We start from the raw sequence: 25,954 nt of genomic DNA on the forward strand, positions 1-25,954 counted from the left end.
CGTACGAAAATTAACGACTTCGTGCATAACAGCTTATGTAAAGACATGTAAAAGTATTTATGTGTAGAATTATGTTGTATCTAACTTTTTTAGTAAATTTATTGCTTTCAATTTGTTGAAGGAAAACTGTAATTTATTTATTTCTAAATATTCCAAAAACTCCATGTGACAGAAACATTTTAAATTCTTTCAATTAACTATACACAAATTTTCAGCGGATTGCAAAAATTTCTGAGGTCAGAGTAAAAAAATTTCCTCTATTATTTAATAATATTTCGTCTCATATTTAATGAGACGAAAGTTACTATGAGAGAAATCAAATTCCAAACCTATTTTAACCTTGTAAACCTATTCTAACCTTATTTTCTTCAATAAATAAGCGTAGATAATCATACTATCTTCCATAATACATCTATGATGATAAGTTATCGAAAAACATAGCCCTAGTGTGAAGAGAATTGTGCATTCGAACAGCCTGACAAAGCTAGCGTTAGAAAAGGGGAGCGGAAAATTTAAAAACACTATCAGCTATTAAATTATTAATAATCAAGTAAATAAGCCAGAAAATACTGTAAAGTATTGAAAACCTGTCGGACAGCACTGATTTCAAAATTTGTTTTTTCCGTGTTCCTTAGACCTTTATCAACATTTATCGCCACTAAACTATTCGAGACCAACGTCAAAAAGGGGAGATCAAACACAAAAACTACTTTTGAGAATGCGAAGTGAACGACAAAATGATCTGCTAAATTGATGCTCAAGGCTAGAAAATGGACATTTTATAATTTTAGGAGATTTTATTATTGGTTAGGAAATTTTCGTTTCATTAAACATAATTTCTTCTTTTGATTAAAGTCTTATTTAATGACTGCGTTTAGTCAAAAAGAGTGTTCATAAACGTACAAGCGCTAAATGGCTCACATTCACTACCATAAAAAAAACCGCTCACTGGGAGAGTGAGCGGTTTTTTCAGCGGTCACACCTGTTCATAAGCGCTCTTTTCGACTAAACGAAGGCAATCGAATTAACAATAAATATATTTAAATTATCACTTACCTATTAAAAACCATTCTCCATTCGTTATAAAATCGGAGAGATCACCACCCTCTTCTGAATTTAATACCAAATCCAACTAGAAAATGGCATATAAAAATTATTTTCAAACAAAATTCATTTTAAATACTCCAGTCACTAACAAGGCTTCTGTGGCTATGAAGAGGTTGACAAGTGATTTAAATTATTTCCTATGCTTTTTCACCAGAATAATCGATTTTTGATGGTTTCAGACTCGTCCTCCTGGTCAGTTTACCCCCACAACTTTTTGGGAATTTCAAAAACTCGTTTCATCTGATCTACTCCAAAATTTATATATGTAATCTCTGTCAAAACTTACCAGAATGATTTTTTTCCTAAATTAAACCATTTTCGAGATATCATATGTTGCCTAGCAGGTGTCATCTAATGCAAAGGTTTGTACTGCTTATAATTATTCTAGTAACTTTTGGTTTACCTAACAGAGATAAGGTACATATTTGAATTTTCCGATCGATCGGATGAAGAGTGTTTTAAAAATCCTCAAAAAAGGGTAAGGGAAAATTGACTGAACGGATGATACAGCATTAAAAATCTATTATACTGGTGAAAAACATTGAAAATCATCTAAACTTCATAATCATATAGCCCTTGCTAACGACTGGAGTAAAAACACTCAATTCAAAAATCACTCAAAATATTCTACCTGATTGCCATCATATGTCCAACTTCCAAATTTCATATCACAGTGTTGATCGTCAAAAGGAAACCATGTGATATCTATTTTACAAGTGCTTTTAAATATACCGGGCGGAACATATAGACAACTTCCGTTACTTTTGACAACTACATTTGTATGATAAGTACCATCAAATCCTTCATCCGCACTACAAATTTTTTGGGACAAAATTGTTTTTTTTTTTTTTTACTATCCTCTAAAGTGTATAATAGGCATGTTCTTTTTGTACCCTAGTGTATAGCAGTGACGGAGTTAAGCGGTTGTAAAAGGATCAGTGGCGTCCTAGGCCCTTATCAGGCGGATTTCGCAGTCTGCTTCTCTAGTCGAATAAGATCTTTTTTTTAGTATAAAATTAATTTTTATATAAATTTGCAATTATTATTTATTTTACCACTTCCAGTTTTACCACTAAAAATCATCCTTCTCCGAAAAAATTGAAAGTCCGATCGTCAAAAGACAAGCTGGAATATCAAAGGGCCCTTGTTATTGGGCGTCTAAACTTTCATTTTCTTTGGAAAATGGTGATTTGCCATTGAATCACTAAATTAACTCCCCGTGACTTTTCTATTTTCAAAGGTCCTTTTTCTTAAATCCGTCACTGTACCAAAAAGAACAAACCTAACTTTATATCTACAGTACTGCTCAAGTTTTTCATGCTTTCAAAGAAACTAAAAAAATACTATGTATTTTGAGATTTTCTAAGATGCAATTCTAAGAATTGCTTTTTTTTAATATTTGAAAATTTGTGAATGATTCAAAATATTTAGCTCTCTCCCAAACAATCTGGGCGGTATTGGCGCATAAGTAAAAACAATGGTTTGCGGAAAGTTTTTCTTTTTAATTTTTTAGATGAATATTCGACCTTTGCGGGTCTTCTTTCGTTCAATTGACCATAAATTTTACGTATATAATCTATGTTACCGATATTGAAAGACATCAAAAGTTATTTTGATAAAATGGAGCCGTTTTCGTATTAATATACTTAAAAATGAAAAATATTAAAACTTTTCTTTCTTAATTCCAAGCAGTTAAAAGTTTTGAATGAATACTAGATCAAAATTGAAGATTGCTTAAAATTTGAGCAATACCTTGAAAGCGCCTATAAATTATTTCAAGAATTCGATTGAAATTTTTCAATTTTGGTGACAACAGTTATGAGTGTAAAATTTTAGATCAACCTAGCGTTAGACGATATTTCACTTGTACAAAAAATGGTAAGAAAAGATCAAAAAGAATAATTTTTTCCGAATAGTTGTTTTACTCATGCAACAATATCTTCTAGATTAAAGTCTTAACCCAATTAAATACCCTGGATCAATGCCCTAGTGAAAAAGTTCAATTGATTTCTTAATCAAATGAATCGGAAATCAATCGGAATAAATTTAAAATTTAGTTTGAAATCGTGTCCTATTCAAACTCATACAATATTTTAAATATTTTAAATATTTAACGAATTGAATTGGAAATTAAATTTCCAATTCATTTCGATCGATTTCGGATTCACTTGAATAAGAAATTAATGGTATTCTTTTTACTAGGGTGGCGAGGAGAATTTTGTAAATAAAGGGCCTATTCTTGATTTGATGCGAAACTTTTCGTACACTAATTTGTACAAAATAATATATGAAAAGTTTCTTATAAGCTCGAAAACTACGATCTCAAGAGATCATAAAAATATATACTGTATTGAATTCAGAAAATTCGGCTAGAATCTAATTTCATAAATTTTAAGACTTATCTAACTGTTGTAAAATTTGCGTGTCGACATGTTGATAATATTGGCGAAATAAATGGGTTAATGTCAGAAGCCTTAAAATGAATGAGTCTGTTTATGAATTGCTGTATAATAATACCAATTTTATATGGATTAATAGCGTGGATTTTTCTAAAAAGAAATACGCAATTATAATTATCGCTAAACGATGAGCTTCATTTCTTATTGTTATAAAATGATGTTCGCTTGCTCCCTAATATTATTCCTATTGCACCTTCGTTGATTTATATTATTCAGCTTTAGTTATTCTTTTCGTTTCTAGGTTCAGATTTTCCTTATTTCAAACCATGGGTTCCCCTGTTAAGTTATGTGGCAATCACCCTGATAAAAAGTCCGATTCAAATTTCCAATTCATTCTGATTGAATTCCAATTCAATTCAATATAACCCCGATTCAATCTAATAGAATCCAATATAAAATTTCCAATTCGATTCCATTCATTAATTGAAACCAATAGAAAATTTCCAACTAGTTCGATTGGATTAAATTGGAATTCAATCGGAATTAATTGGAATTTTTTTTGCAATTAAATCCGATTTATTTATACTAAATTTCGATTTAAAATTTTAGTCGGTTTCAATGAGAATGAATCTAAATTAATTTTTTCCAATTGAATCCTATTCATTCCGATTGGTTGAATTGGAAATTTCCGTTTCATTAGTCTTACTTTTTTATCAGGGCAGTGAGTAATAAGATGGTAACATGGTAGCTTTCGAAATACGCTTTTTACGAAACATGTCTAACTGGACATGTAAAATTTAAAATAGTCTATAAACATTGTTTGTTTGAGTTTTTGCACAACCGCTTGGCGCAAAGGTCGCACACCAAAAATACTTTATTAGCGTATTAGTTCAAAGAATTGCTAATAATCTTAGTTTGTATTAATAAAAATTTGATGTAAATACAAAAAATAAATAAAAATGTTTGTTTAAATTAATAACAAAGCATTATAATGGCCAGCAAACCCAGTGTATTTTATGAATTAAATATCTTTTAGATTCTCATTACTCACAGGAAAAAAGTAAAATCGTAAACAAATTTTTAATGTTTAAGGCAGGAAATAAAAAAGTGCTAGCACCCGTAAAATACGTTATTCAAATAAATAATAGATAGGTATAAGATATGGAGAGCAACCTTAAAGTTTTTGAAAGTGCCAAAGAGGAAAATAAGACTGAATGGCAAACCAATGCCCATTTTAGTATGTAAAGCAGTGCAAATAAAAAATAATAACTAAAACTGAATTGGAACTTCAATTTTTTTTGAAGTGGGTTCAAAATGTTCCAGTGTCGTGAATATAATTTTGCAAAAAAATTTTTTAAGCAGAAATTAAATATTTTAAGTGTATTTGAAAGGTATTGCGCTTGTTCAGCAGCAATGGGCAGTTGATGTGCATTTGTTTTTATGCGATCACATGCATGCGCGCAACAATACTAGTGTCTAACTTGAACGCAATTATTTCTGTTAAACAGAATTATTGTCGTGCGCATGATTGCAATCGCATAAAATCGAACGTGCATCAATCCGTTTGTTTCTGTTGAACAAGCCCAATATATCTAAATTCTGGAACTCTATTTTTGAATCGTTTGACTAGTGAGATCATAGAGAATATTTTCTATAATCTCACAAGTCGAAAGATTCAGGAATAGCAAACCTTGTATTACCAACAAAATTTATCAATTCTTGTGCCTCAATAATTCCAAAAAATAATTATTCAAATGTAATGAAATTTGGCATACACAATTTGAATATAAACACAAAGAACGTGTTGAGTTTTTTGGAAAAATTTTATAATCTCTAAAAATATAAAATGTAAACTTGTTACTGTTTTTCCAAAAAACTCAATCATGCGCTTTCAATTTTTATATTTATACTATCCATGCCAATTTTTATCACATTTGGACAAAATTTAGGAGTTATCAGCTTATGAAATAAAGGCAGGTTTTCGTCAAAATGACTATAACTCCGATTTGTAGATGTCACAACTCACCACTGATATTTAAAAGCACATAGATAAATTAGAAGACACAAAAATTTGAATTTGACCTAAAGACAATACGGTGGCATTATGCTAAAAAAAAATTTACAACATGCGATATTGTTTGAGAAAGAAATGAAAAAATTAAAATTCAAGCAAACTTATCGATTGAATTTTCAAACCGAAAATAAATCTAAGAGAATATGTTATAAAAAAATACGGGCAGATGGCAGTTATGCATTTAATAGAGAGACCTGTTTTCAGTTCCATGTTCTCTTAATATTACAGTAAAATTAAAGATTAATAAAGAAAAAATTGCTATCAACTTAAAACTTGACACAGTAAAAGAATTTTATAAAAATTCTACCGCTCAGAGCCGTGACAATCATTCTGCACAGTATAGTTTTTTGTACAACTTTTTTAGCATCAAAATTGGCCAAGTTATTAACTTTTAAACTGAGCATACCTTGACACAATTTGATGCAAGAAAATTGTACACAAACTCAAAAATGTAGAATTACAAGGGTGAATTTTTGTTGACTTCGAGTTGAGACATAGTTATTGAAATAAATACCACGATACTCGAAATATAATTGTATATTAAAAAATTTAATTTAAAAAATCCAATTAAAAAGCATAAAACAGATTAACATGTTGCTAAATATCGATATTTCACTTGCAACGCAATCATCGTCAGTAGCTAAATTTATTCATATAACACATTCCAAACATTTTACACAAAATTAAAAATAATTAAGCAAAACATTACCAATAATTACAGTAATGATTTACAAAAATAAAAATACAAAAATTATCACAAATTTGAAGAAATAAATTTCTCAAGAAAACCAAACTTTTTGTAAATATTTCACAACAAATTATTTGGCTTGTAATTTGTTGCGAAATGTTTACAAAAAGTTTGGTGGTCTTGACCAATTTTTTTTCTTCAAAGTTGTGATAATTTTTGTATTTTTATTTTTGTAAATCGTAAAATGTTTGTAATGTGCTATATGAATAAATTTAGCTACTGACGATGATTGCGTTGCAATTGAAATATACATATTTAGTGACATGTAAGTCTGTTGTATGTTTTTTAATTGTATTTTGTAAATAGAATTTTATTTCGAGTATCGTGGTATTTATTTCAATAACTATGTAGAATTACGTTAACTATACAATTCGCTTGAAACTTTTGTAATCGGATGCTAAATTTTCAAACAATGTTATATTTTTAATTTTTTCTGGCGCGTAAAAAGAGTTTTTGTCACAGCTTTGAGCGATGGAATTAACAAAATTATTGCAATCTTAAAAAATAACTGTGTGTCCTATCCAAGATAGTAACAAGTTTTGCTTTATTACGTCAATACTTTTGTTAATTTTACTGTATCATAAAGCTATTTGCGCCGCAGCCTGTATCACATTGAGAATTAATGGTTGCATACCTCGAATACTTTCTACAGTGTTATATTATATAGTGTAAAATGTCTACATTTAAGGTATTGATTAGTTAATAACAATAGATTTGTCTGCGACTAAATATAATATTCATACATTGCCCCTTTCGAAAAAAATTGTTTTACAAGAACGAATCTAAACGAATGTGTCAGCGTACTATACATATTTGTAGTCTCTAACGTAGCGGTCAAAAACTCCTATAAATTATTCAAATTTTTACTGGTGATTTATACCGAATTAGATGTTTTATGATACATATTTTAATTTTACCAATTTTAACCGAGAAAATTTTATGTTTTAAAACATATAGTCGCATAAAGGTATAAATAAAGTATTCATTCTTAGGGAGTCCTTAATAACACCTCCGATTATCATGATTTTTTGTTTAAATGTTTATTTTTATATATTGTTTAAAATCAGAAACCTTTCAGAGGAGGGAAATTATCTTTAAGGGGAAAATACAAAGTCTCGACTGGTATATCAACGCCCAGCCTTAGTTGCTAATCATTGAAATTTCGAGAGGATATTGATTTTATACTGTAGATGTCGTAGAAGAAGTTTTTGAAATGTATCCCCTAAAAAAGTGTAATAGGGTATTAAAGTTAGTATAAAAATATATACAAATCTTCATTTAAGAGTTCTCTACTTAACCGATTTAAAAAATTTTCTTCACCAATGCTACATTATTAGCAAATAACTGTATTTAAATTTTTTATATTAAATAACGTTCCGCACCAAAAGATATAAAGTCCATTAAAAAGTGAAACCATCAATTTTGAGTTCACTACTTAACCGATTTAAAAAATTCTTTCACCTATAGAATGCTACATTATCACCAATTAACATGAGTTGTATTTTATTTTCAAAAAAATTAGGGTTTCGCACCAAAAGTTAAAATCCATTTTTATTGTTTTTAAAAGTATATTGTTTGTGGAAAAAACCACACAAGAGAAATTTTTTTTATATAAGTTTCACAAATATTGTTTTAACAAAATAAATAACTAAGCAGCTATTCACGTTATAGTCTTCAATTCTCTTACCTCTACTAATTATTTTGAAAAGAAAATACGGCCATTTCATTTGCTGATAATATAGCATTCTATGGATGAAGTAATTTTTAAAGTTGGTTTCGTATTGAACTCAAAAATGTTGGTTTCACTATTTAATGAATTTTTACTTTTGATGCGGAATCCAAAATTACTTGCTGATAATGTTCTATAGGTGAAAGAATTTTTAAAATCAGTTTGGAAGTCAACTCAACTTTCATCCTCTATTTCACCCCTTTAAGGTAGGAATTTCGAAAAATCCTTTCTTAAATGACACAGTATAAAATCATTACTTCTCGAAATTTCAAACTTCTATCATTAGCGATTTAGGCTGCGCGTCGATATATTTGTCGGGACATTGCTTTTTCCCCCTCCAGAATATTTCCCACCTTTGAAATGTTTCTTATTTTAAAGAATATACAAGAAGGTGAATATAAAAAAAGAAATCGTAGCTGTTATTGAGGACTCCTGGGTAAAACCATTCATTGATGCGACTACTAAATAGTTTTGATAAATTAACCAGGACAAAATTTTTTCCTGATAGAATTATCAAAATAATTGTCGCAATTGATAACTGCGTATTGCTGCGACAAATGATCCCACAATCGAAAGCACACACTTTTTACTTGTTAAAAATATAGCTCAAAAGTTATTACCTTCTATTATCTCCTTTCGCCTTGTGTCGAGTATATTAAGGGCGGGAAAAAAATTTTATTTTTATTTTTATGACCTTAAGTGGCAGATTTACACTTTTGCCGCCAGTAATTAAATTTTACCTATCGTCCGCCCTTAGTGCCTTTTACGGGCACCTCTTACGGCAACGTTGTTACATTTTACCATAGAATTAGTTAAGGTTAGGTTAAATTATCTGTCCACGAAAGACACACCTAGATAATCGGGCTGGCTCATTGTGATACAATGAAAGTGTATTACCGCCTTTTCATCTGATAATTTCATTTATCAGCTTCTCAATTATTTTAAGAAGTTGAGTGCACCTCCTTCATGTATATACCATACACTCCACCAGCCCATCACAACCATTAACTATATTATTTTTTGTTGTGATGGCGGGAATTGAACCCGCTTCCCTAAGCATACCGCGGACGGAATTGGTTACGCTTTAACCAACTGAGCTACTAGAGTTACTATAACATTAATTAGTCAAGTAAATATACATACCACATTTAAAATAAAGCGGCGTATGTTCCGATAATGGTAGCGTTAGTTGGATGGTTCTTACGCATGGGAAAAGCTTGTCGAAAAGCTATTTAAAACACATTTTGTGATTTTTGTTCACCGTTGATGCCTTTAATCGGACTACTATAAGAGACTGATATTTTGTAAACCACCATTGAACCATCTCAAGTAGTTTTCCCACAAGCCTTTCCCTCGCGCACATGCCGCTCAATTAACGCCAGCATTATCGGAGCATGTGCTGTTTTATTTTAAATATGGTATTTTTATTTTCTTTAATAATTAATTTTATGGTAAAATGTGGCGTCACACGTTGCTAAAACTTGTCCGGTTGTTCCGGCTCTAGCCTGCTCAGCCTATTGGTAAATCCGGCACTGCGTGCAAGTTTTTTGAGTGAGTTATTAACTGTCAAAGCCAAATTGGCGATTATTACTTTCCAAACTACCCTATCTTATAGAATAATGATTTTTTTATAAGGAAAACAAAGCAGAAATCAATTTTGTGGGAAATTTTAGGAACAACAATTCTACAAATTTTCTAAACCATCTTGATAGGTTATCATGCAATTTCAAACATCAATAATACGGTAGTTTTTGTTAAAGAAAATTAAGAAAAAAAATTGTTTCGCATAGTGTGAGCAGTGAACTAGTATTTCATCACTTTTGAGCGATGAACACGATACCCAATAGATAAATTATAGAACTGTTTTTGTTTAGTTAAAATTCTGTCCAGATGATGTACTATTTTTTGGTAATTTCTTTAAAATTATTGGCAGGGAAAAAGTTTTCTTTACAAAAATGAAGATTAAAGCTTCACAGAACAAACTTCCAATTCTCGAATGATGTCCTGTAGAGTTTTATGTGATTGTTATTCTAGAAGATACAGCTGCAGTTATAACTGAAAAGTATCAATTTCGGATTGACAGTTAAAAATTTACTCAAAAGCTCCAACGGCAACGCTGAACATAACTTTTCCTAAAAAACAGAACAAACTTGAAAATTTTAATATCGGTTTTCTCGTAAAATAATTTTTGCACTCGTCGTTCACTGTCTGAGATCATAAAATTAATAGTAATAATTTTTCCTCCCTTTGAATTCTTGGTAGGGAATTATAGTTAATTTCGAGCTACATTTTCAACAAGTTTAAAGTATATACTTGGATTATCCTGTATACTGCAGTCGAGATCACATCATTTTCCGCAGATATCAATTACGATTACGATAATTTTTTTGATAATTTTACCGTAGCGAAATTCTGTGCCCATGATTGTATTATCATCGTGTACGGTTTGAATGATCGACTTTGTTACTAAATTGACCAAATTAAGTCTTGACACCGTGCTCAGAATAAGTTTTAATATGCAGTCCTGTGTACGAAACGAAAGGTTAAACCTCAAAGCCCAAAGGTTACAGTAATTTTTTAGAAATAAATAAAAAACTATTTCAACAGATTCGCGGGTAACTTAAAATTTTATGTAGGAAAATTATTACGCCACAGATTTGAAGTTTATCGAATTTATTCTTACAATGGTCATGTTTGCAATCATACATTCGCTGGAACAAAATTTCATCCAGATAGAATTGGCAAAAACATTTACGTAACTTTGGATATCTGTAACGTCGCAAAAAATGAATCGATCTTGACCATATACAACTCATTCAAAAATGTGACCTTCCAACTTTTTGAAAATGTAGCGCAAAAATTATTATCATCTCATATCGTTTAGCATTGAGGGTTGAAATGGTGGGCAAATATGTTCACATTTTTAATAACGATAAAAAGTGAAGGCAAGCTTGTTCTTTTCTCTAGAAAAACCACTAATCAGAGTTGTCCTTCGACAGTTTTTGAGCAAGTGTGTTTAACTGTATTCCATTTTTAGTTTGTTAATTTGACAATTTTCGAAGAATAGCTTCGTATTTTAGAATTCAAGTTTTAATAAGAACTTCGAGTCTTGTAATTGCCATTAAAATTTTCCTTAGTCATTCATACAATTTCAAACAGCCATTTCTCGATAGCTTTTCTTATAGAAAAGTATGAATAACCAAAGTTTTGCGCATACAAAAAATAGGGAAATTATAGAATTATTTATGTTTGGTCCAAATTCTGTCTCGGTGAAGTACTTTTTGGCATTTTTTGGCGGGATCATAGTTCTAGGCCAGGAGTTGCGAACCTTTATGTATCAACATGCCCCTTGTTAACAAAATTGGCTATTATGCCATGCATAAACTAGACATCCTTATTGAGTGACCAAATTATTGAATCACATGCCATTGGTTCAGCATTCTTGTTCTAGGAGATAAAGCAATATAAAATCATATTTCTCGATTTTCATTTGACAGTTAATAACTCCCACAAAACTGCCCTATGTTAATATTGGTTTTCATGCAAAATAATTTTTATATTCAATTTTTAAAATTATAAAAATAAATGAAAATATTTTTTCCACTTTTTCAACCCCCGGTGCAAAACGGTAGGTTGTGCTACATTTTCAAAAAGTTAAAAGTGCACGTTTTCGAATCAGTTGTATACAGTCAAATCATGACAATTTTTTGGATAATTCTGTTTATACGAAATTATCTGACGTTGAGTGTATTTTTATTCGGCACGTTTTGTTAAAATATAAAAATCGTTTGTTGTCTGTGAACAATCAGTGTTAACTGAACATGATGAACATCCGACTTTCTTTTGTCACTTAAAAAAATGAATACATTTTGACCTCGTAAAATAAATTCCACCCTAATAAAAAAAAAAACAAAAAAAACAAATTGCACGAAATATCTATATACTTAAAAAAAGCTCTCTTCTATTAATTAACATTTATTTATAATTGTTAATTAGTTAAAAAAAGTAGGTACTACAAAATATTTCCTCCACATACACGACCGTTTATAATTATACCGCACAGCAAACCCCGATGATTTGTACAAAAATTATTTTTTCCCGAAATGAAATAAATAATGTTTATAAAATAAAACGATATATATTCAAAGTTTTATTTACCGCATTTTAATTAAATAATACCGCAAATCAGCAAATACTTTTTAATGGTGAATTGAAATATCATTAATTTTTCTTTTATTATTATTTAAATTGTTGGTTTTTGTACGTACGAGATGACATATTCGCATATTATGGGGAGGGTGGAGCGGGGTTTAAACTTGGTCATCAAGAGCTCACATATTATGGGGAGGGGGAAGGGGATATTAAACTTGGTCATAGAGAGCTTAATTTTTTTTTATATCAGTGGAAATGTATCAAAGTATCACGATCAAAGCTGCATGTAGGTTGTTTAAATCTTTGTCCAAGTTGATTTGTGCCGAATCATTTTGAAAAATTGTTTTTTTACAAAAATGCAAGCGGCTTTTGTTCCAAACTATTTTACGAATGTACAAGAGAAGGGAACATTTGCATTGTCTCCATTTTGATTCAAGTATCTATCAGACTAAAATAATAATAATAAATAGCTTTGAAAGAACTTTGATAGGTTCGGTGGATGTTAAACTTATGGATAACTGTCCTTGAATTTGAAAGTAATAATATAATAAATCCTATCGATCAATTAATTTTTGAAAGTTTGAATTGAAGCAAATTCACACAGACCACAATTAAGTAATTTTTCATAAATAAATAACACATCCAAAAAATGACTTTGCATAGTTTAGCGTGTTATTCCTTTTTGGGGATTCCCCTCGCTACAGTTATCGATTTGGTGAGCGTTCACCAGCTATCCTAGGGTCAATGTATACTTTGCCACATGGTCCTACTCAGCCTTCTTGTTAGACTACATTTAAAACAACTTCTAAAAAATACAGACGTTTTCTTATCTTTATAATGTAAGTAAAATCAATAACAGTAATTAGCAAAATACTGTAATTATCGACGCCTGAGTGGCTTTAACACAATGGCTGCATTTGACCGGCAAAAAAGTAATCGTTCAATGTAATATAATGATAGTAAAATGAAAGTGTCTAATATTGACAAATCGAAAGTACTAATGAGCCCTCATATTCGAAAAACGCAACCAATATCTTCCAGGGATAACGGAAAAAATGTATAAATTAAAGACGGCTGTTTGACAAACAAAAAGGCCCAATTTGAAACGAAATTTTTTTTAAAAATTGATTGTTTTTCTTTTGACATAAATTTTTAATTGACTTGACGGTTTTTCATCGAAAAAAATGCAATTTCCGTATTGTATTGTTGATGACCTTTTCAATGAAACGCCTCTGTTGTTATTTTCATAGAAACAAACTTATTACAAAATTAATATGAATCTGTAGTACACAGCAAGCAAAAAAAAATTTCAAATCAGTGTTTATAACAAAAGCATTGTCTATAACACAAAGAAATGTTAAAAAACCCATTTATTTTTGCCAATAATAAAACAACATATAATATGTTACATATCCCAACCGAACAACACGTTTGAAATGAACTGAGGTACATTTGTGTGTTCCCAGTGTTCCCACTACGATGTACATCGCCCCTAAATGAAAACGTTTATGTAACGTAACTAATAGATGGTATTACGTGTATGATATGCGAGTAATATAGCATGGGGAGAGTTCATGATTGTAACAATAATTCATTATTAAAACACCTAAATTATTGAACGGTACTGTCATAATATAAACCAGTATTTCTCAACCAATTGGCTTGCCTGTGTGTTTAAATTTTGTATTGGGTCGCGAAGAAATAAATAAAATTTAAAAAAAAAACATCAAGTTTTTTATGTTAGTTTTGAATATACAATTTACTATTCTGTCATAAAAAGTACCGAGAATTTTTAATTTAAAAAGCCCGCGTTATTGATTCTTGAATGTTTTTTAAACAGAGGTTGAAATGTGGTCGAATGAATTCTAAATAGCAGTTTATTAACAAAATTATGAATGTTTCGTTATTGATTTAACCTACTTGAGCTGTGCTGAATCGAATACGACAAATTCCGTTTCTGATATCAAGTACATGTAGTGTTTTGTAGCAGATTTTATTCGAAAAAAACGATTCTATGTGAATGAATATTACCTAAATCTTTTTCCGTAAAAAAATTTGGAGATATCTCCTTTGGAGGGGAAAAGTTCTGCATATTTGATGATTGGATGAATTATGAATTATTGGATGATATATATACGAAAATCCTATACAGTAGGGTGATATTTTGGAGTAATTTCGTGGATTATGTCAGTGCAATTCTATGATTGAACGAAAAATGCACTTTTTAAACTATTTATTATTTCGATAGAGCAGTGTATACGCAACGTTTGCACATATTTTTAACCATAGATTGATCCGGCAGAGTTTCGTATTTTATAGGGTGATTTTTGGGAAGGAAGAGGAGTCTTTCTTTGGAATATGTCATTTGTGTAAAATACATTGACTGTGTACGTTTTGTGATGATTGCGTCAAAAATTATGGAGACACAAAAATTTTAGAAGCACGGTACCCAAATAACCCATTGAACAAAGGTCATTTTTATGTAATAATTATGTCATAAAGATGTCATCAATTCTCACTTGTTTATGTAAGAATAATATTACATAAAAAAATTTGAAAAAGTTGCTTTGCAAGATAACATTTATGACATTTGTGACATCTAAATGAGGTAATGATTAAATAAAAATAAAAAAATATTCACTGGGAATTAAGTTTAAAATTTTAAATAAAAACATAGCATTATCAAAAATATCACATTTTGAATGGTTATTTTTTGTACCATAGAGAATGTGATGTAATATCACATGGCGAGAGTCACCACAAAACGGATACATCAAATGATTCAAGCGTGAAAACGGTTGAGAAACACTGGTATAAACTACAGTGTGCATATACAAACAAATACAAGGTAAATTTGGGACAGGTAGATATACCTGTTATACATTAGCACATCTGGTTTCCATAATTTATTTGGAGTTATTCTTAAATCTTTAACGCCACCATATTCTGAATCATTCCATCGCAGATTGTAGTCGTTCCACTCCTGACAGAATTCCAGTGATTAATAAATTGGGTATTTTTCATTAAACATCTATATATTTATTACAAATAATTATGCTGCGGTATTTACCAGCCAATAGGTTGAGGAAAAATCATTTCTATTACATTTTAAAAATGTAATACATTTTTAAAAAATGTTTGGCTTTTCCTTTTTAATTTTTTATTATAAAATTTTCAGTAAAAAAAAAAGGCATAGTTGTTGATGTTTTGAGGGGTATATGGATTTGATAGGATTTACTGTTAACAATATAGCAATATTCGCTTTTGTATTGTGTATAACTTCATAGTTTTGGCATCACAACTTGTAATTATAACATTCTCTCTGAGTGTTGGCAGAACTATGAAGAAGATACCAATTTGATATCTGTCAAAATGTCAATACAATAGACGAATAAAATCTTGTAACAGTAATAAAATGATAGGTATTTTCTGGTTGGTAATTGGATTTTTTCCTTACATTTATATAAAAAAAATCTTCATTATGACACATAATATTTGCTGATGGAACACATAAATATGTTTCAAAACACTGCTCACGTACCCGAATTTATAAAAAAATATTTCGATATAATTGAGACGGTAAATTACAAAATTTTTTAATTAATATACAAATTTTTAAAATAATATAATTAAATTTATTGTCTACATTACAAAATAAATAATTCAAATTAGCTAGCTAATCTTAATCTAAAATTACTTATTACTTACTTAAACAAATGAAAAAATTAATTACAAGAGTAGCCAGCTTTAATAAATTTTGCGAATAACTACTGAATACTTAAATAACTCAAGCACAAATAGAGAAAAAAGAAGCTTTTAGAATATAAATAAATACTTTGTGTAGAAAGAAACGGTTCCAAATTCTTTACCAAGCATTTAGAAAAAATTTTACTTGATATATTAAACAACAGTAAAAGAACTATTTTTACGATACGTGTAATAATTGATAAAATAATTAATACAATTTAATATAATAATTAACTTTGGTGAATTAATATAATGCTTAGAGTTGGATGTATATATATATATAATACAAAACTACACTGAGTTAGTGCCGAAAAAGATGTAAGCCCAAAAATAATACTTGAAGATTTTCAAACCACGCGCCACATGCTTTATTATTCTTGTAAAAGTAGGCCATCTATTGAATAATAATCAAAGTAATTTATAAAAGTGAAAATTATTTTAATGAAATAAATATTTGAGATTTTTCAGTAAGAGTTTTCCATGGTATTATCATTAATGAAATTCCTTAAAATACGAATTTCACGAGATATTAAATGGAACGAAGACAAGCCCGTAAAAGTTTGCCGTATATTAATTTTACTCGCCAGAGAAAACCTCACCCAAATTAGCTAACATTTTATTCGTGAAAGGATATTAAATAACAAGAGAGTTTAGATCGGTAGCACCTAGACCTTCTTAGTACCTTCCTTGAGAGCACCTGGGCAACTATCGACAGAGATGTTTTCCGATGCAAGGTACTTTATTATAAGCAACTTAGTGATCACTCGAACCATGACCATGTATTAGTTTTAGAATTTTTCTAATATATGTAATATGTATTGCATAAAGTAAGTGAGAAGTAAAAAACTAAGGGTTAAATTTATGTTTGATTAATAAACGAAGTATTTATCCATCTATACAATATATATATTGTCACTTCCTGTTAAAACTAATTACTAATTACATACACAATTAGAGTAATTTGATTACATTTTGCTTCTTCCTATTAAAACTAATTAACTAAGAAAATAATAAGGAGCGCACGATGAAAAAAGAAATTATTTTCGATATAATAATTAAAAGGAATTGTTTTGCTATTAATCGAATTATGCGCACTATAGTTAAGTTTTTAATACGTCATGGAAAAATAGGTATAATAAAAATCTCAAATGATTATTTCATTTCAATATTTATGGATTTTCGCCAATATTTATAGTAGTTTTGATTATTTAACATCACAAATTGCTTTCATATTATGTAAATTGGGACAATTACGTCGTTTTTAGCTTAAAATAATTAACTTATTCCGTGTAGTCGATCAATTTTGTTCACTTAATATTTAAATCAGTTGAATTTAACATTTAAGTGTACAGATTGTCTTTTTCTTGGACAAAAGTAAATTGTAATTTCTTTCAAGATCAAAAGTATGTTTATTATAGATTTTCGAGAAAAACAGGGCACTAAATGATATTTGAAGGAACGCTTCTGATAGAATTTTAATTAAAAGAGTAAAATTTCTGAATATTATTAAAACAAATAACGGGTATTCGATTAAAAAAAATTATTAGGTGTAGATTATACATGAAACATCAAAGGAAATTCATTCGAGGAAAGTTGTTAACATTTTCTTTTTCTTTGAGTTTATACATTGTTATAAAAACCGTTAAATAAAATTTTGTTTTCTTAGGTTGCATTCTTGTTAAACTCATACTGTCAATAAAATAGTTTTATTGAAAAAGTGAAAGAATTTATTAAGGTAACTTCCAAGAAAATACTGTTTTTAACGATCATCTCAAGAAAACTTAAGTATAGATATTGTTAATTATCCTCCAAGACCCATTTTAAAACGATAATGGCGCTAACTACATTAAAGACCTAAATTTAACAACAAATAAATATCCAAATATAATGGAATTTGGGATTTTAATATGGAAATGCTCAGACTTACATAGGATTTTGCTCGAAAATTATGTTTTTTAAGCTTTTATTTTTTTAATTATTTAGAACAGTTTGGATAGCCCCCTGCGATATTAAATTTATTTCTTTACAGAACATTTTTTATCAGAGTTCGATGTTCAATCATTTTCCGTAAATTATTTTATACGCTAAATAATTATCTAATCTACGCTCGTCATGCCTACATCGGCGTACTGAAGGAAGAGAACTTGATTTACGATTGATTTAGTTTGATAAGTATTCGTTTAATACAAAATACTATGGACTTGTTCTTGCAAAAAATTTTAGATTTCTCCCGCTGAAGATAAACAACTTTCGACTTTACCCCTAAGGGGCAACAGTCTATAACAATACCAAGTATTATTCTTAAGTTTCATAAATGGGTACAATTTTTGTATTAGTTTTTCCAATCTTTTATTGTTTTTAAAAAAATTGGTGAGGATTATTAAGGCCACATATTTAGACCCTTTCCCCCTTGTGCTTCCTGAACCAGACGTATAACCACAAAAAATTAGAATTTTCTTGGTATCTACCTTAAAAGTTTAGAAATGAAAGCAATTTATGAAAAAAATGATACAAAAGAATAAATGACTTTTACAAATTGCATTAATTATCAATCAACAGATGAAGCCAAACACTAGCTGTAAAAGTTGATTGAATAAATAATTTGATTTGTTAGATAATAGATGGAGTTGTGTGTGATGGTTTAAATTTTTAGTTCACTTACCAAAGAAAGCCAAATATTTGTAATTAGAAGCTGATTCTTCTCATCCTACGTGGAGGTAAAACAAACCAACAAAAGAATAAAACGTTAAAAGAATAATAGCAAGGCAAATACAATAATTAAAAATAAAAAATTTGAAAAATCATAATCAAAAAATTCATCCAGAGCCTGTACCTAGTTCTGTGGACATGTTCAAGTAGGGATAATTTTTTTCTAGGAACGCTTAGTAAGTGTTTGTAAATATTTTGTACTTGGATCAACATCCGCCTACAAAAGCTCTATTATCTTGTCAGTAGATTGCGAGATAATAGAGAATAACACCAAAATTACAGGATATTCTCTATTATCTCGCCATTTTCAAGAACACTATCTCGAGTATATTTTCCCGATAGGAAATCATTAAAAATGTCAGTTTATGATATACTTATTACGTTATTTAATTCATGAACCTCTTATTCGATTTTTGAAATTATTTATTTCTTTTCTCTATAATATTTCATCTATACCTGTCAGATTTACCACAATAATTAAAATAAGAATTTATGACGTTTTTTTCAGATTTACATTTTCAAGGCAAAACATCCATTTTTGTCCAATTTAAAGAGAGCTCAACTTAATTGAAAATACGGAAAAAGCACTTTTTGTTATTTAACACAATTAGATATGCTGTCATTCGACCGATATACTTTCAAAAGACACTTAATAAGGAACAAATCTTAAATATTCTTTTTTTTCTTGAAAAATTAAAATACTGTAACTTATACTATCCAAGCCATATACATTATCATTTTATATATTTTTAATTCTTTACCACATTGCTTATCTTTAGGGTAAAATAATTCTATTTGAAGTAATCTTTAAAAAAAAAACTGAAATTAGTATAATTGGTCAAAAATAGGTATTTTGTCCTTAAATAACAATAATCGGGAAAAATTTTTAACGAAAATTGAAGTACTCAAAAACTGCATAAATTCTTTTTTTAGATATTGTGGAAAATCTACCAAGTTCAAAAGCAATAAAGTAGTGTGATAAAAAAGTAGCTATGAGCCATAGCTTTCATTCAGTGGAAAAAATTTAGCAAAATTTAGAATAAAAGGTTCACAAACTGTACGCCTTTAAAGTATAATATAAGCGACCATTTTGATTATGCCGTAGCAAGAAAACATACCAGATGTTAACTTGACATCTGAGTGGAAAATACTCCATAAGATACCCCTTAAACATTTCTGAGTCGTGTTTACTCTACTTTCCAGGCATAAGGTATCCTCAACCAGACGATAAGAAATCTGAGCGATTCTGTAAAGCGCTTATAGAAATTGGTAATGATATTTTTAATGGCATATGTATAGTAGCAGTATCCTTACCAATTTTCAAAAATAAAATACTGAATTGCGCAAATTCCTTATAATCAGGCTGAGGATATTTCTAGTCTGGGAAACCCTATAGTGAATAATAATAATGGGGTTTAACCTCCGTTTTATGACATACGCCTTATCACAGAGGCCACCCACATCATTATTACTATAGTGAAGAATTCTTTATACGTAAACGTGACCACAGAATCCGGTCCACATCTAGGACTAGCTGTAAAAAAATAAATAATAAAAACTTATGATTGAGAATCATCAAACATGCATATTTGATAAAAACACAGATCCAAAATAATTCATTAAAAAAAATATCGTGTGTCATTTGTTTCAAAAAAAAAAGTTCATCATAACAATAGTGGGTTATTTGAATGTAAGTAGCATTATTTAATGTGGTGGTGTTGTGCCCCACAGTGAGAAACCCACAGTGCAAGTTAAATTTGGTGAGTCCCATAGAAAAATAAATGATAAAACATATAAGACGATGCACAGACCAGCATCACGCATTACGATTCTCACGCATAAATAAATGTAATATATACAATGAAAGCATATAGTATTTTGTTTTTTTGGTTTTTAAAATTTTTTAGTTTAAATTTTTTTAGTTAATTTATTAGCGAAAATAGTTTTAGTTAATTTGCTCAAAATTTAACCTCTCCATTTTAATTATCGTGCTTATTTAAATATTGACCCGTCTTAAAACATTTAGCACCCCGTATGTCGTATAATCATCCAGAGAATATAAACATTTCACTTCGGAAAAATCCGGGAAAGCTGGGGTTTTGCATGAACCTTCTATTTTTGGTTCTAAACCAAATCCCAAGTTACCCGGGGTTAAATGTCACTGAATATGATTTTTAGCGAATATTTCGTTAACGGCCACTTTTTTTCGTAAGACTAACGGTTTTTAAGAAAATTCAACTTAAAAAGTTGTAACGTACAGTATGCATTCCTTTTTTATACGTTGTAGATACAAGCTTAAGCTCTGGGAGGAATAAATTATTATTTACGAGGAATATTTTTGATTTTTCATGTTTTAAAAAATAAACGTTTGTATCGATGGGTGTCCTGGAAATCTAATGGTTAATGAAAATTAGAGGAATGAAACAAGGTCATACTTCAAAATTTTTTGAAGTTGATCTTTAAATCTTTTTGTAATGTTTATTTTATTTCAATTTATATTTCAATGTACAACGTTACAACTTTTTGAGCCGAATTTTCATAAAAACCGTTAGTCTTGAGAAGGAAAGTAATTGTATAATTTTTATAGAAAATTTCCTGATCTACAAACTTGATAACAGCGACTGTCAACGAAATATTCGCGAAAAATCGTATTTTGTGACATATGACTCCGAATAACATTTGTAGCGGTATTCGGATCAATGGGAACTTGAGATTTTGTTTAGAATCACAAATATAAAGTTCATGCAAAAATCCAGCTTCCTCGGAACTATTCCGAAGCTTGGTCTTTATTTATTTTTTATTCCCTAGATTATAACCTATTTAAAAATTAAATGTGGGTGCAAAAGCCTAAAGACAGTGCCAGTAATCAGAGTTCAAAATATTTTTAAAATCATAGACATAGTACAATAACTAGCAGTGTTTCAAGTGATTATAAAAATACAGTCCAATTTTTGTCTCTATAACTTATAGTTTATTATATCATAGAGAATATTAAGTGATATTTTTAAATATAATTAGGTGGTGTTCTTTATTCAAAACAAAATAAAAAAATTAATTATGCGTATTAGTCTGCGTACAAAATGATATGAGTTCAGAGCTACATTCGCTCATGTGTGAATCGCATGCCATTTTTCACGTAGATTAATTAAAATATGTGCATTTTCAACAAATTGATGAATTTATTCATTTTGATGCAATTTATGAGAGATATGAATAGTCTAACCCTATTCATGTGCCTCGTTTATCTTTTATTACTTTGGTCACATCTTCAATTTGAAGACGAAGACTTAATAGACATTTTAAAATTTTTTTTTACGATAAGAAATATTCAAAGATAGACATGATATTGTAATCGATAAAATAGCTAGAAGGATAATTTTTATTATGCTTTGGAGATAATACTCACAATGTCTACTGTTCAGAACAGCAAACCAAAATCTGCTTTTTTCGGGATTTAAAAACATCTCAATTGTTTAAAAAAATTAGTTGAGAATTCTAATTTGAGTAACAGAGATTACGTGTACGAAATTTTAAATCAATAGGAATTTTTTATAAAGGTATTTCTTATTCTATTTACTGCTGGACAAAAAAATTACCTCATGTACAAAAAACTAGATTTGGATAATGTGTGATATACGAATTTTTTGGCTGGCCACACATTTTCAGAATTTTGTATATAACTGTTCCTACATTTTGACGTCAAATAGACATCAAAAATTAATAATTTATTAGTTATATCATCACTACATGAGAAACGACGCATCTGTACGGTTTTTTTTTTTTTTTTTTTAAATTATCAAGTAAATTCCATAAAAATGAATCAACTTTCATTTACCGTTCATATAATAAATAAATTATTAATTTAAAAAAGTTACTTTTACTTAAAAGTAGTATTTGAGAATTTTTTGTCTATTTGACATAAGCTCAAAAATGGCGAAAAATCTTACTCACATATATAGAGCACTAGTATAAGCATATCTATCTACTCTATAAACTTATGGGTGTGTTCCGTAATATTCACCAGCATACGGCCCAGTACTCATGGCGTCAGAATGTACTGGTAAAACGGGCATGACAGTGTACATACACCGGGTGATTGTACAAGAAATTTATTTATTTATTGTTCATTTAGAAGTAATAATGGCGTTTAAAAAAGACTTACTCGAATTTCAGAATACAATAAGAACATATATTTAAGAATATATATACCAGTATATTTCGGAACAATTCACCATCATGGCTTCGGTTTATGACGTTATCAGCACTGACCAAACTACTGGTGAATATTACGGAACATGCCTTTTGTATGCTATAGTGTGCGTTTAGTGGAGAAAGTGTATACATTTTCGTAAATTATTTTTGATGCCAGTATAGCAGAGATCTTTAACATGTATAATAATCTCTATGAATATTAACAAGAACTGTTTGGCATTATGTCTCCAATGTAATTATTATACTCCATAAAGATAATACCATAGAGCTACAAAGCCACCACCAAACGGTTGATCGCAGTAGAGAGAGACATATAAAGTCGGTGGGTATAGCTGCAAGATACAGATAAAGCGCATAGCCGTGTTCGACTTTCTTATACACCTACAATTGCTTTCTCTTTCTACTTATCTCACTATAGTCAAGAATTCACTTATTGCGTTTCCTATATCTATATAGAACTATGGTATTATCTTTATGGTATATTCATTCACTTTCACTGAAACTGATCAAATGTTCACGTATTTTAAATTTTAAAGATAAATGGACTAATAATTTTAATTTGTTGATGGAATTTTTGAATAGTTTCTTATAAAAACAAAATGCTGAAGCCAATAGGCTTTTGTCCTAAATTTGAAAAATTGGTTTATACGTTACATTAGTATCTGATTTAGACTCTATATTAAAAAAAAATACTATTTATTTACTTTATGTATTATGCATTTTAAAAACCAATTCAAATTTACTTCTAAAACAGTGTAAAGTTTCATGGCGTCCTGAATGATATCAAACCGTGACATACAATAATGTTTGTATATGCAAATTTACAAATACAGTGGAACTTGGATAAGTGGAACCTGGATAAGTGAGAAACCTCCATTACTGAAATGACATCAGGCTGATGTCCCATGATGTCATAGTTACCTCTATAACTGAGACAGTGAGTGAATTTTGAACGCATTAACTTCTGTAACTGAGAACTGAGATAATATAGTTTTGTTTGTTACTTACTTACTTATTCTTATTGTATCCGCAAATTCCACACTTAACTAATTTTGAGCCTCAATGACCTTCCGTTTTTTTTACTATCATACGGAGTTTTATTTGAAAAATGCCGAAAAGAAGGCTCAAATCGTTATCAGTACGTATAAAACTCAAGTTAATATGTGTTTATGAAAGTGAGAAGACACGAGAAGAAGACTGTCCCGAATTTAATGTGAAAAAATCTACTCTTAGTACAATAGAGAAAGTAACGCTGTTGATGTTAACAAATGTAGCCAATGTATTGAAGACCTGTCACTTCTTCTGCGCAATTATTATGTTGATAATATTTTCAACGCAGGTGAAGCGGATTTATTTTATAAGTGTTTACCCGATAAAACTTCCACCTTAAAGTGTGAGTTTTGCTAAAGCGCGTTACAATACTTTTGGGTACTAATTATTTTATTATTTACATGAATACTTTTAAGGATTTACATGAATAAGGGATAAAATTTATTATTTTATACGTTATTTTATGAATGAAGCCCTCTATAAATGAGACAGATTTTTCTTTATACCTGGATATCTGAGACTCTGGCAAAGTGGAATATCTCTATAAGTGAGACTGTAGATTTCTTGATTTCTCGCTTAACCAGGTTCCACTGTATTTATAAGAAAAAATCTTTTGTATTTGTAAGCTTATATAGCCATTCAAAAGCGTGATGTTGAACCTTCAAAGTATAATTTTATAAAATTTTTTTTAAAATAATAATCCTTATATTTTATAAAAATTTTGGGTTTTTTTTTATCTAAATGTCATGATTTATTCTTATTCCACAAAAGCCTATTTTGATGCTACTGCTAAAATCAAGCACAAAAAAAAAGAAGCATATTGCGTGGTAGTTAAAAGATCAAATAATAAAAATATTTTATAGAAAGTTAAAATGTTTTATTGTTGTTGTTTAAATTCGATGAATTGTTTATGTTAAATAATTAAAAAACCATTCAATATAACGGACAAAAAAAAAAACAATAATTGTAATCTTCAATTGAATTCAATTTAATTTGGCGATTCGATGTTAAAATTTTTTTTTCTCAATTGTTTGTTGATATATTTTTTTAAACTAACAAAAAGATTGTGCTTTAATTGTATTTGAGTAATTTTTATTGTTTTTTGTATCTACGGTCTTCACAAGTGTGAAGCTTTGTTTTTTAAACCCATTGTTTTAAATATTAAAATATTTTAGTAATTTTAAAATTAACCAACGGCAATGTCCTGCGTTACCGCTATGTATACAATCCACAAAAATAAAAACGCGGCTTATCGTTTACAAAATCGGAATAAAAAAAAATTACAAAGTTTGAAATGACGTACGGAATGTGTTAAGTTTTCTTTAGTCATCCAAAAGCAAAATCCTTTACTTTGAACTTTTTGTAAGAGATCCTTAAATTAAAACTATCCCGAATCAACTATCCCAATTAAAATTTTTTTAAATTAATATTGATTTTTTGGTAAAGCGACAATTTTTTTGTTAAAATTAAAACGAGGAAATTATAGCTTTCGATCGTTGATGAGCCTCGCAAAGTGTATAGCCACCAGGGGTAAAAAAAATAATTTTTCCTGTATTTTAAAGTGTAAACACTTTTGTCTCGATTTCAACAATGGTAAATAGTGCTAAATAAAAAAAAAAAAAACAGCTTGTTTTCATCCTAATTTCTAAAATTACCCTTAAACAGCCAAAGGACTCCTTAACAAGAAAAAAATTTGTTTGTAAATACGCATCATTCTAAATCATTATCGAACAGTCTAGTTCATCCTGAAATGTTGTATAATATAAGATTCGATAATTTTATCATTTTATATCATTCTCGAAAAATATGGATAATTATAGATCATTCTCGAACATCCCATACCTTTTTCAAAAAATCTGAGCAGTCTAGAACATTCAAAGTTTTAATACTGTAATTCTCTGATACACCGAACGACTTTCAAAAGTCACTCAGTGGATGCTTAACCCCCTTTTTTAGGGACTTGAAAGTATTTTCTAGAATTCTTTTTCGTTTTCCGAAAATTTTCCACAAGGCCATTAGTTGAACGG

At 29.3% G+C, this 25,954-nt stretch overlaps 1 protein-coding gene across 2 annotated transcripts in view; it reads right to left on the minus strand.

Annotated features, from left to right (window-relative positions):
• The window catches only part of LOC123302565 (neuronal acetylcholine receptor subunit alpha-7), a 168,029-nt gene that overhangs the window by 36,912 nt on the left and 105,163 nt on the right, over window positions 1-25,954 (minus strand). For both annotated transcript variants that reach the window (XM_044885537.1, XM_044885535.1), the window contains 4 exons: window positions 18,619-18,663; window positions 15,083-15,192; window positions 1,739-1,919; window positions 1,057-1,132 (listed from right to left, as the gene is read on the minus strand). In XM_044885537.1, the coding sequence (XP_044741472.1) occupies window positions 1,057-1,132; window positions 1,739-1,919; window positions 15,083-15,192; window positions 18,619-18,663 (412 nt within the window). The remainder of the gene's footprint in view (window positions 1-1,056; window positions 1,133-1,738; window positions 1,920-15,082; window positions 15,193-18,618; window positions 18,664-25,954) is intronic.

Source organism: Chrysoperla carnea, chromosome X (genome assembly GCF_905475395.1).
Source record: "Chrysoperla carnea chromosome X, inChrCarn1.1, whole genome shotgun sequence".
Classification (NCBI taxonomy): Eukaryota; Metazoa; Arthropoda; class Insecta; order Neuroptera; family Chrysopidae; genus Chrysoperla; species Chrysoperla carnea.